The following is an 11,969-nucleotide window of genomic DNA, read 5'->3' as shown; positions in this document are numbered from 1 at the left end:
CCGCTTCAGTGGAGTGGCTCGCACAGGAGGAATGAGACTGGCTAGCGATGTAACTCTGGAAAGCGGCTTGACCCGTTTGTTGCTGGGCTCCTGAAGTAGGGGGAAGAGGACAAGGGAAAGGAAAAAAAAAAAATATGGGGAGTGTCAGCATAATGAGATAAACATTGCTACCAGTTTTGCTGATTTTCCTAAGAAACCATTTGTAAAAAGCAAGTTTGTAAACCTGGTCTATAACTGGGTAGTAAATAAACAGTAGCAGTTTTAAGTGCTGACAGTGACATATTACTCTTGGCTGGTACATACAAATCCTAGAAACAGCTGAAAAATGTAATCACACAGAAGTTGGCATGGCTGGGAGCAGGGGAAGGGAGAAAGGTAAAGAAAGGCAAAGTAATTTTATTAGATTAACTCATTCTTAAAAGAGAAATTTTCAGCAGTGCTCTACAGCTAATGCATGATAATCTTGTCATTTAAAGCAATACCTTCAAATCAAAACCAATTCTATTTATTTCTTTGCCTCTGGCACTGTTACCATGTGACTCTATTCAGTTAAATGTATTTTAGTCCAGAAAATATAGTTTAGACAGAAATATCTAACTGTAATTGTCCTTCGAGTGCATGTTCCTATGGAAATACTTCTATATATAGGGAAACACATTAATAATATGTTTACATACATTTAATTTTCACATAAAATAGAAAGGAGAAATAAACAAAAATCTACCATAAGGCATTCAATTAAATGCTTTTCTTTATATATATAAATACTTTTAACAGCACTTATAGTAATACATAACCACTTCAATGTAATATGCCAATTGCCCTGCAGATTAAAAAAAAAAAGTCAACAGAAATCGTAACACAAGAAAAAAGTGATTATAAATACATAAAAACAGAACAGTTACCCTTGGCTTCCTAACCTCCATCTGACATTTAATGGATCTTGAACAGCACATGCAAAAGGCAACTTTTGACAGAAAAAGAACCAAACCTTCCAAGTGAAGTTAAAAAACCCATCCAACATCATATTTCAAGGACATCCTAAAGCAGTTCACCTTTCTTTTTCAGCCATGCTTATAAAGTTTGTGGAGACTTGCTGTGCCTCCAATTTCCTAGACATAGCTTTAAGAAAATGAAGCATGCCTACTATCCTTTTGTTCAGAAATCCGAGTCCTTCTGGAAATAATGCAGATTTGTCATCCTTCCTGATACCAAAAAATAATAAATCTTAGCAGCGATGATCATCTGTGTTACTGGCAAGAAAAATTCTCTTCCATTAGAACAGCAACAGAGAAAAGGTGAGAAGGTGCTACGTATTTAATTTACTTCTCAGCAGGGAGACCTGGAAATCCATAAATGCTGGCTGAGATGAGGGACAAAGTGTTTAACCCTCTAGCAAAAAATAATGTATTCCATCACACATGAAACCTGGCATTAAAGAATTTTAGCAGCCTAAATTAAGTTATATCCTTATCTTCACCATTGGCACTGCTATTCATATTGCTTCCTTTTCAGCAACCATGCCTTTGACACAGGTTTTTGAAGGAATATTTTTTTTTACATCATTGCAGCACCACTAGCATGCTTATCTGCAGCATCACCATCCCCACTTCCCAAAAAAAGAAGAAAAATCTTTGAGATTCCACTGCAATTCTTCTCTAACTGGTGGCTCAGCCATCAGCTGTTTATTATTACTATTCAGAATGCCAGTCCTGGTGCACATAGAACAACATCCCATGGCAGAGCCTGCTTGTTATTAATTGTGCTGCACTGCAGTGAAAGGACACGAAGTCCCAGACACTCGGGCAGTGCTATGCCAGCAGCACAGCTTACACCAGCAGCTCTACCTTAGCAGCAAAGATTATTTAGGCATAAATAACACACCTCGAAAGCAAAATCTGGAAATCACGACTATATGGACTTTCCAGAAGACAAGGAGAGGGGGATTAGGATTAATAGAAATGATTTCTCCTTCTTTACTGCTGTACCCTTTCTGTTATCTTACAATTGCTGCTATGTATATGTTCTTTGGTCAAAAGACAAGTCATACAAAAAAGCACAAATTTGCTCTATACAACATCACAGCCATATCTGGCTTGAAAGTTAAATGCTGCCCCTAGTCTGGCAAACCTTTTCCACACACGTGGTGATCTATTCACAATTTTGCACAGTCTTTCAGTCTTAACTTATAAAAAAACTAAGCCCAGAAGCCCTTGGATCATTTTCTGAGTCTGCTGACAGCAAATGAAATCCAACAGAAAATCTGTATTTCACTGCATCTCTGCAGCATTTCATTGCAAAAAACTTGAATGAAACTTCCTGAGTAGTGTTTAAAACTAAGTAAGGAATAGCAAGTCAGTCCATCCTTATTTGAATACTTCCAAATACTGTGTGTGTTACTGCAATTGAAGCTTTAATTACCGCTCAAAGCCTGCAGGCTGAGCACTCAGACCAGGACCTAATTTGTTCTGCTGTGTGGGGCACATAAACCTCAGGCAGCTGAGAAAATTGATGCACAGCATCAAATAACCTTGGAGAAAACCAGCCTGAGTAAAAAAGATGTTGATGACCTTCTTCCTCCTGGAGACCGAGAGGAAGTGAAAAAAGAAATATGATCTCCCCTTCTTCATGTCAGACAGCCCAAAGGCTCTCTGAACCCTGTGCTGTCTCCTAGCCAACGATGCCAGCATTTCCAGGGGGAACACAGAGTTTCAGTCACCTTAAAAAAAATCATTAAACTCTTCTAGAGCTTAAGCTTAAGCCACCAGAGGTCAGAACTTCTCCCAGTAGTCAAAGGAAAGTTAGTTAATGGGATGTGAAGGTATGCTTGCAGAGGTCCTGCTTCTTCTGTCTCAACATCCCATTTTGTCTTCCCCATGCAGTGTATCATATTCTGATCTCACACTGAAAAATCTGATCAGAATTCAAAATAGCTAAAATACGTAGTTCAAATTAGGAATTTGATCTTATTGCAAGAGATGACCACTATTACAGGATTGTCTCCAATAGAATTATTTAAGATAATGAATCAATTTTTCACACCTTTACCAATTAGGACTGATACTAAATCTTGTTAATCAGAAGTTCTTAACTACAGCAAAAGTGTTCTGAATACTTCTAATGTGATTTTCACCCTGCATGAGAAACAGTCTGTTAGGTTAAGATAGCCAGCTGGAAGTGAAAACTCATCAAACCTTAGTGTTCCAGGTGCCATCCCTCTCAGAGAAGTCTAACGAGAGCAACAGCACTGCCACCCCCTCCACTGTGGAGTAATAAAGTTTGTGCAGGAAAGGATTTGACTGTGCAATGAAAATATAGCACTGCCGGAGCAATTCTAAAACTGTAGGACAGTAATACTGAAACTGAGACACTCTTGCAGGATCACAGTATTTCTGTTGCATGGTCTACATCCATTCTGCCTCCACCTCCCCCTTCATCAACACCCTCATGCTCACGCAGTGCTACCTCTCCAAACCAGCACCGCAGAGAAGGTGAACAAACTATTGAGGCAAATGATCTGGACAGGGGAAAATTCCACAGTCAAGTATATACAAGTCTAAGTTTTAAACAGGTGGTTGTTTTTCTCAACAAGGGCTCTGTTTTTCACAGCTAAGAGATCACATGGAAAGAGGAGAGTGTGTGAACAGTTTTGCCTTACCCAGAGATACCGACCAGAATCTGCACTTGCACATGAGTTCAATCACATCAGGGAGCCGCATTCCAGATGCTGCTTTCTAAGTCTTTTTGGTTTGTTCTGTTTTTAAGAATAAACTGCTCGCAGTTAGGAATTCCTAGTATTCATTATTTTACTAATTTGTCTCTGAAAAATCTCTGATTTTCCAGTTAACCAAGGGTCCCACAATCATGGAATCATTTGGGGTATGAACCTAAGCACACAGGAACGCAGCACTGTGCGATTCCGGTGTCCGTCCAGCATGAAGTGGCTCCCGTAAGGACACATTGTCCAGGAAGAATGAACATCAGATTCCAGGTTTGTATCTCCCAGTGTGCTCAGAGCTACCCAAAGGCATCACTCGTCCTCCTCCCCCTCCCAGTCCAGGGATCTTAGAAGCAGACGGGATTGAGAGGGAGGATTTCGCAGCTGGATCCACTTGCAGCAACCATCACCTGTCCAGACTGGGAACTGGGCCAAGTTATGACACAAAAAATTCAGGAGTTAGAATGTTTTGCCTGACCTTTTAAAGTTGTTATTATTGATATTAAAAAATAATTTCAGAGTTTTGGAATTACTGATGTTAGTCTGCATGCTCAGAGTCACGAAGGCTTGCCAAAACAATACAGGAACTAAGTTAGAAAACAAAAGATCCAGACTACAGTTTGGCAGAGTTTCCAAAATGTGGAGCTGATATATGTGAACAAGTAATGTTAATCTGACAGGGCTTTAAATTTGATATAAGGCTAAATAAAGCTGAGGGAAACATGAGTGCAGGAACTTCAAAGGCTGAACAGTCAAGTGAAGTCAAATTAATACCTGACTAGGCTAGAACAAAGAGCAGATGGCTTTTGGAGGGAGCTGTATATTTGAACTCAAGATGACTTTGGTAACATTTGAATTCAGAGAGCAAAAAATTAAAGCTGGAAATACTATGTACGCACACAGCCTCAAATAGAACTCCTGAAACTGAACAAACTGATAAAAGCAGCAAATCTGTGTCCAAAATCTGTATGGTTCTGGAAAGCAGACAGTGGACATTTCAAACAACTATTATGTCCTTCTGAGAGATGACATTTCTATCATATACTTTTCTAGGGAATTCGTAGGAAGAAAGACAAGAGTAATCACAATGGCACAACCACTGATTATCACTGACTTAAGACAGGAAGCTATCAGATAAGAAGTTTGAAAGATACCATGCATCACCATTCTTCTAATTTGGCATGAAGGACACAGTGCTCTAGACTGCTTCTTCATTGTCATTTATTCTGTAGATCATGTACAATTGTACTTCTAGTATCTCCTACCTATTAAACTCTAACCTAATGGTTTAGACTGCTGAGTAAGAAAGGAGAGCTCTAGCTTTTAATGTACAACTCTCCAAAAATTAGGTCTTCTGATATTGGACAGCTGAGAAATGCATACAGCGAGCAGCTTCAGCTGTAGTGCTACCAGGAAGCCATATTCTTCTGAGTAATTTCTGCCAACTCCGTCTCCAGTAAAACTGAAGTCTTTTTGCCTTGCACAACTGAATAGGGTGTCGCTTTTTAAGACTGTGATATGGTCATTTCAATACAAGAACATCTCAGCAAAAAGATAACTTTTGTATTATTATTTTTGTCTCTAATACACACACATCACCATTTAGAAGCCTGCATCTTCGCACAGAGCATCCACTCCTGGGGCAAGCTAAGCAGTGAACAGCCAGGGAATCATGTCAAAGCAGAAGATCCTTTGAAAGATTAGGTACTTACATTGTTGCAATGTCCTGACTCAGCTAAATTGATGTTATTTTTATTTCTTCATTAGTGAAACTGGTACCTAATACTTTGATACATTGTATCCAATAACACACTACACAGGAGGCTATTTAGGGGAAGAAACCAACACTTCTCATGCTCTTCATCCACAAAATAGAACAACTCTTTTACTAGTATATGTAAAGAATGGAATTTTCCCAAAGTTCAAAGCAGAGTGTCAGAGTGAGTCAAATCCATTTAATACTATTGATTAGTTTTCTATACATTGTCATTCAACAAGGCCACCCACAGCTTAATTATCACACTTTGATGGATAAATTACTCTAGCAAAAGATTGGTTTTAATTTTCTAACAACCAGCAGGAGAGGAAACAAGAACAAAAACCCTTAGAACAGCAGAACCAGTGACCTGGATAACACGTACTGAAGAGCACAGAGTAGCAGTCAAGGTACCATATGGAAGGTCTTCATTTGCTTCAGTACCTCCCTTGAAAATTCTTTCACTTTATGCTCCTGACCAGCTTAGCCACTGATTTCCTCCTAGTGAACAGTAAAAGCAAATGTGTGTTCACTGCTGGTATGACTGTTTTTCCACCTGACTCTCCCATCTCTTATCAGCAACTTCAACAGTCTCCATGTCGGAGAACTGGTGCCGAAATTTGACAAACAAGGGAAAATACCTCCCTGAGGGGTCATTACACTTGTGTCTTCAGCCCACACATAGCACTGCTGTGACCACATTGTGTTGATTTTTCTCATTGCACTTAAAAACAAACAACAAAAAGAACTTAGAGAGATTTTTAAGGCAACCCAGAAAATAAGTGCTACGTGAAAACTGCTACAGGAAATTAGCATTTCAGAATTTTAGATTTTACCACATTTACCTTCAAAGGCAAATTAACCTTCTCCAAATCCACACACAAAACCTCTGAAATTAGCAATGCTTGTTAAAAATATCCTAACTTACTAGAGTCCAACAAGTTCTGAGATAATTATTTACTGTAGTAATTCTGGATTTCGGGTTGCTGTCTTTCTTGACATTTTATAAAAAAATATGCTGGTTATTTTTTTCCCCCTTTTGATATACCTTCTATTTGTGAACAAAGACAAATAGATATCCAAAGCATTTGGAGCATTCATTAGTGCAAAATGTTTTAACTAAGGTTAGTCTCAAAAGAGTTAACAGTATAATAAATGAAAGACACTATAAATTGTAACAGTACAGTAACCTTTGTTTCAAACATAATTCACAAGCAGTGCCAGCAAACTAAAACAGAACCACTCTGTTTCAGACTTCCCGTAACTGGTTAAATTTCCATACTCCTATACTTTAAAGGTTATTAGTTTTTAGTCAACTTTATAAGGGTAAGTCAACATTTGTCATGGCAGGAAGCCCAACATTATTATTTTTATTAGTCTGCTACTAGTTAAATTGGCCTAAGATTAAACAGTTCTAATAAATGCCCCCAAAAGTTGGAGTTTAATAAAAAAAAAATACATTGAAGCTCTGTTCCACAGGATGTTATCACTATTTAACCTTTAGCAGGATAAAAAACCAAAACAAACAAAAAAAATTAAAATAGAGAAAAGAACCTATGTTACAACAGAGTCTCTTAATACAGCAAACAACCTAAAAATAAATTAAGCCGGGCATCTCAGGCTTTTTGCACCTTCAGAGAAAAGCAAATCTAAAACTAGAACAAAGTTCTTGAATGTTACTGGTGCTAATAAAGACTATATTTTTTAATACTTCAAACAGCAGAGAATTTGCCTTTGCTTCATAGTATCTTAGAACTATTCCGCTTGGGAAATTCTAGAGTATTCACTTTACTAGAGCTGAGACTAATGGTCAAGAAAAACAAAGTAAGTGACTCTAAAGCCATCCTAAGTATCGTTCAGTGGTACACAAAGGTGACTGTAATAATCCACACAAATCCATCCTAAAACCTGAAGAGGCATCCCACTGTAAAACTGCCAGCTTTACAAGAAGACATGATTAAGTGATTTAAGTAAATTGATACATAAAGGCAACTTGATCAGCCAACAAACTGTGTATCAAGGCTACAACTTTCCTTCCAATCCACATGGTTCCATCCATCACCTGCACTCTCTGATGGGAGCAGGAGGTTTGTTATTCCTCCTCTGCCTGTCTCCGCAAAACCATCAAACTAATAAAGCAAAATCCAAAGACATTTTGTTTTAATCACAGTGTTATAAAACAGAGGATCTGAAATGATAGTCACGGTACACTGAAAAGTCATACAGAGAAGTGGTGTGAAGTATCCTCAGTCAAAGAAAATCAGCTGAAGTTTGCAACACGCTGTCACATCATGTGTTCACCAAAGATTGGCTCCTTGTGGCAAGCAGGCTGCCCTCATTAGTCACCACTCGTAAGACCTTAGATTTCGTTTGCCATATGCAAGACAGAACAACTGAAGTGTCAGCAGCGCGAGGACAAGTCGCACCCAGCTATCCTGACTGATCATTCATTTGTCTGTAACCTCCAGAAATCAATATGTCTACCAGCGGTTAGGTAATGAAAGCAAATTAACAGAAAAAACCTCACACTGAGGTGAATTAATGTAAGTAACAGAAACTCTGAAAAACCCAGACAACTAATGTAGAGTTGATTAAATTCTACATTTCCTCTCATCAGAAGCTGCTTGTACAGACTACCTAAGAAAAACCTTTTCCATTCTGGAACAAGCTAGATATGAAGCTGGACTGCCAATTAACAAGCAGACATCACACAGCGAGTTACTGAATGGAAAAATAAAGGCAAGCTGTTTGTTTCCAATTGCCATTAAGCAGAACACATCAGCAGTTCCGTGTGCGGGGGTTTAACATGTTTCCACATTTAGCTCACTGTGGTTACATTGCACATGAACTTACCTGAAATATATCAAAACCACAGCTTAATGATGTTTCATTAAAAATGAAATACATACATTTATGACGATCAAAGAAAATTCATGACTTGAAGTTTATCTCAATCTTTTGGGCCCTGTCCCTCTGGCTTCATGCCTGGTTCTCATGTTAATGATGTGCCATGGCCCTGAGGCCTGTGGGTTACCCTTCGGGTTAGTTTTCCTGCACTCCCCACGCCAAATGAAACACAATCCTGAGCATGAGACACCCTAGGCCTCCTGAACATCTGTCCTGGTTTTGGCCAGGATGGAGTTAGCTTTCTTCATAGTAGCTAGTGTGAGACTGTTTCGAACTTGTGCTGAGAAGCTGGCTGATCACACACTGATGGTTAGAGCTGCTGCCAGGACAGTCAAGGACTTTCCAGCTTCTCTGCTGTGCCCGTGTCTGCAGGGGCAGGAGAAGCTGGGAGGGAGCACAGCCCATTACTACAGTGAGGATATCAGTGGACAACAAAAGACAGATTGCAAACGGTCCTGATTGCTACGTGCAGCATAAGAAATGTAAGCAGACATACAATGTACTGGACACACAAAGGAATTCTCTGCCACCATTGTAGCTTTTAGAGCATAAAGCCAGGCACTGTATTAGAACCTGTACAGCAGAACAGAACATCCTTACTCTGAGGAATTAATGTCTTCCTTCCCACAACTTTACTTTCAGACCTTTAAGCCTCAATCTGTGACTGTGCAATCTCTTTCCTCTGCGTTGTTCATTTCCTGGCTGTGCTTCGCTTTGTTTCCTTTAGAGGGGGTGATAAGGGAGTTGCTTCAACTAGTGGAACATGGAAAATGGTATTTATCATTGGGAAACGTGGGGCTTTTTATATCTTAAAGCAAGCATATTTCAAGTTTTACTAACTGTCTCTATTTTGTATTGTAAAAGAGCTGGAAAGAGCCCACCACCTCTGTACCATTTACACCTAGAATTGTACTACACTATTTCATGTAGGCTATGCAATCATGTATGTAAAAGCCCTATAGCATTTCCTATATTAACTCATTCCTCAGGCTTTGCAGTTTAAGGGCAACAGAACACTGCAATTATAAAGAACTATGACAACTGTTTGACTAGAGGAACACTAGCCTTTTCTCAGAATCCAGATTTCTACTGTTGACATACATTTTGGACATTTCATTTGTCCTTGTTTTGTGACTGTGCTACTTCTAAGGAGTTTATGCCAAGGAAGCTGGTGTGGCTTAAAGAACGAACTGTGGAGTAGAAAACCTCTGTTCTCTTTTGTGTCACTGACTTGTTCCTCAAAAACACCCGTACTTTTCCACTGCTGCTCCGCTGGTTCTGGTGAAGCCCAGGAGTAAGGAAGAACTAATCTATTGCCCATAAGCTTCAGCTGGTTACTTAGAGACCTCCTACTGGAAATTTGGGAAAATTTCAACAGTACAGCATATGCTCAAGATCTTGGCTGAATTTCATCCCAGGTAAGTACTATTGCACTTGATCTTCCAGACTACATTTTGTATTTGTTCAAAACAAACAATAAAACATTATTGTTTAGTAAAGTCAGAGGAAATATTTTCTAATAATGAATTCTGATTTAAAACCAAAACACAACATCCATATGGCAGAAAATGTGTTCTATTCCACACATATCAACATTTATGCACAAGTTAGGTTATTAACTATGTCAGTCAACTTCGCATGTTATTACTGAAATGAAACTCAGGTTTTCAAAGCCAGAAATTCATAAGGCCCACACAGCAAGCTAGCTTTCTGCTGTAGTAACACAAAATTGTGGTAGAAGGAGCCCAATAGCTTTATTTAGACTTGCAAATACTAAAGGGTGGAAAGAACAGCTTAACATTAGAGCTTGAAAAGAAACACGGATTTTTTTCCTCCCCATATTGACAGACTTCAAAGACAGAGGCTGCACACATCTACCCTTATAATGCTTTTCCCAAAGAATAGTTTTTATTTCTGCTTCCTTAACCAAGTTTTTGGAGTGGTAGGTAGTCTTTTCATACCCTCCTAAGACAAACAAGAGAATGTTTAAAAGTTTATTTTTCAGAATGCTGGAAGTCCATCAGAATCTCAGAAAACAGCCTGAAAGCATAGGGTGCATTTTCTTATTAGTACAAAACACGAAGATTATAAATCCAAACCAACTGTTCGCACATTGTAATTTTGATTGATCACATCTGTTATTAGATACTTCCTCATGCTCTAAGCTTTCACTGAGACTTTTTCTTTGAAATTTGACTATAATTAAGCTGCCCTTCCTAACTGCAAGAGAGCAGCACTCCCAACTATTCAGATTTGACAATTCTATTAATTCACAAAAAAACCCGCTTCATGCAGTAAAGGCTAAAAACATATTTCTTTAATATTGTAATTACTAAAATGAGTACCCTTAAGAGAACCAGTTGGTACTTAAGAACTTGTGCTTTACATAGATGCATATGTATATACACACACTCGGGGTGTTACTTTTCAAAAACACAGTTGAAAAAAATCCACTTTAATTAACTGCAATAATTAAATCCCTTTACACAAAAGTACACTGAAAAGCAAGAGCGCAGCATCTTCTTATTGGTTCTTAGCTTAAGCATCATGACTAAATAGGGTCACTTAGTTTATTTGACTTTTACTTCAGATCCGTTCAACTGATGGAGGTCATTAATCTTTGATGTAGATTTACTAAATTGGGTGCATTTAATATGTTGTCTTCAAGTTACTCAGCAAACCAGCCTAATGAAGACCTATATATTTAAGTGTTAAAAACTTCCAGAGAGAAATTTTATCCTTCCTCCAGCACAGCCAGACAGAACCATTTTCTTTCGAAACAAGCACACAAAGCAACATTAACCTAAAGTATCAAATATTTAAGTCTTTCATGTTCCACCATTTATGAGAATTTTGCAAATTAATATATTGAGTTTGGGTTAATAAATAAGATTTTTTAATGTCACTTGAAAGGAATTCATGCTTTTTAAGAAACAGAGTAGTCAACCTGCTGGTAGGACAGAGTTTTCAGTTAACTATATTATCAGATAAACTTATTGGTTTATTGTTAATGAAGAAAAGTCTGATAACAGTTTAAGACACCGTTTTCCAGATTCCCTCCCAGTTCCTGAATAAGTCTGTAACAGTTAGCCCTGGAATAAAATGCATATAAATTACTTTAAACTACATATCTAAACTGGATATGTCTCAATTAGCTACATAAAAGATTAATTTTAATTACTTAAAGTGACAAATGACAAAAATCTAGATTCTTTACTTCTTGCCTTATTCCGAAGGAAATTTGAACATCTAGAGACGGCAGCAAAGGATGCCTGAACAAACAGGTATCTCCGATTTGCAAAGCACATTACTTTCCCCCAAAGCAAGACAGATCCCACTATATAAAGAAAAATGAAGTCGCAACCGTGTCACCAGCAGATTAAGTACCTCCGTCTCCTTAGCTGGGCTGGTCGCTGTCTGCACTTCCAAGGCACAATTTGCCCTCTTGACGGAAAGATAGAACGGATAATCCTTGGCCACCATAGTGGCTGCAGGAAGGGCGGTTTCGGGGGTCACAGCTGGTTCTGTCTGAGTACAAAACGTGAAAACAAAACCGAGCCCCCCGTCCCCGGCACCCAGCAGCTCCGT

The 11,969-nt window shown here is 38.6% G+C and overlaps 1 protein-coding gene across 1 annotated transcript in view; it reads right to left on the bottom strand.

Annotated features, from left to right (window-relative positions):
- ARHGEF3 (Rho guanine nucleotide exchange factor (GEF) 3) overlaps positions 1-11,864 on the bottom strand; it is a 29,842-nt gene extending 17,978 nt beyond the window's left edge. The window contains exons 1-2 of the mRNA XM_010085300.1: positions 11,769-11,864; positions 2-90 (exon numbers count right to left, since the gene is read on the bottom strand). Coding sequence (XP_010083602.1) covers positions 2-90; positions 11,769-11,864 — 185 coding nt within the window. The remainder of the gene's footprint in view (position 1; positions 91-11,768) is intronic.
- Between the last annotated feature and the right edge of the window lie 105 nt (positions 11,865-11,969).

Source organism: Pterocles gutturalis, unplaced genomic scaffold (assembly GCF_000699245.1).
Source record: "Pterocles gutturalis isolate BGI_N339 unplaced genomic scaffold, ASM69924v1 scaffold45156, whole genome shotgun sequence".
Taxonomy (NCBI): domain Eukaryota; kingdom Metazoa; phylum Chordata; class Aves; order Pterocliformes; family Pteroclidae; genus Pterocles; species Pterocles gutturalis.
This window is presented reverse-complemented; position numbering and strand designations above follow the sequence as displayed.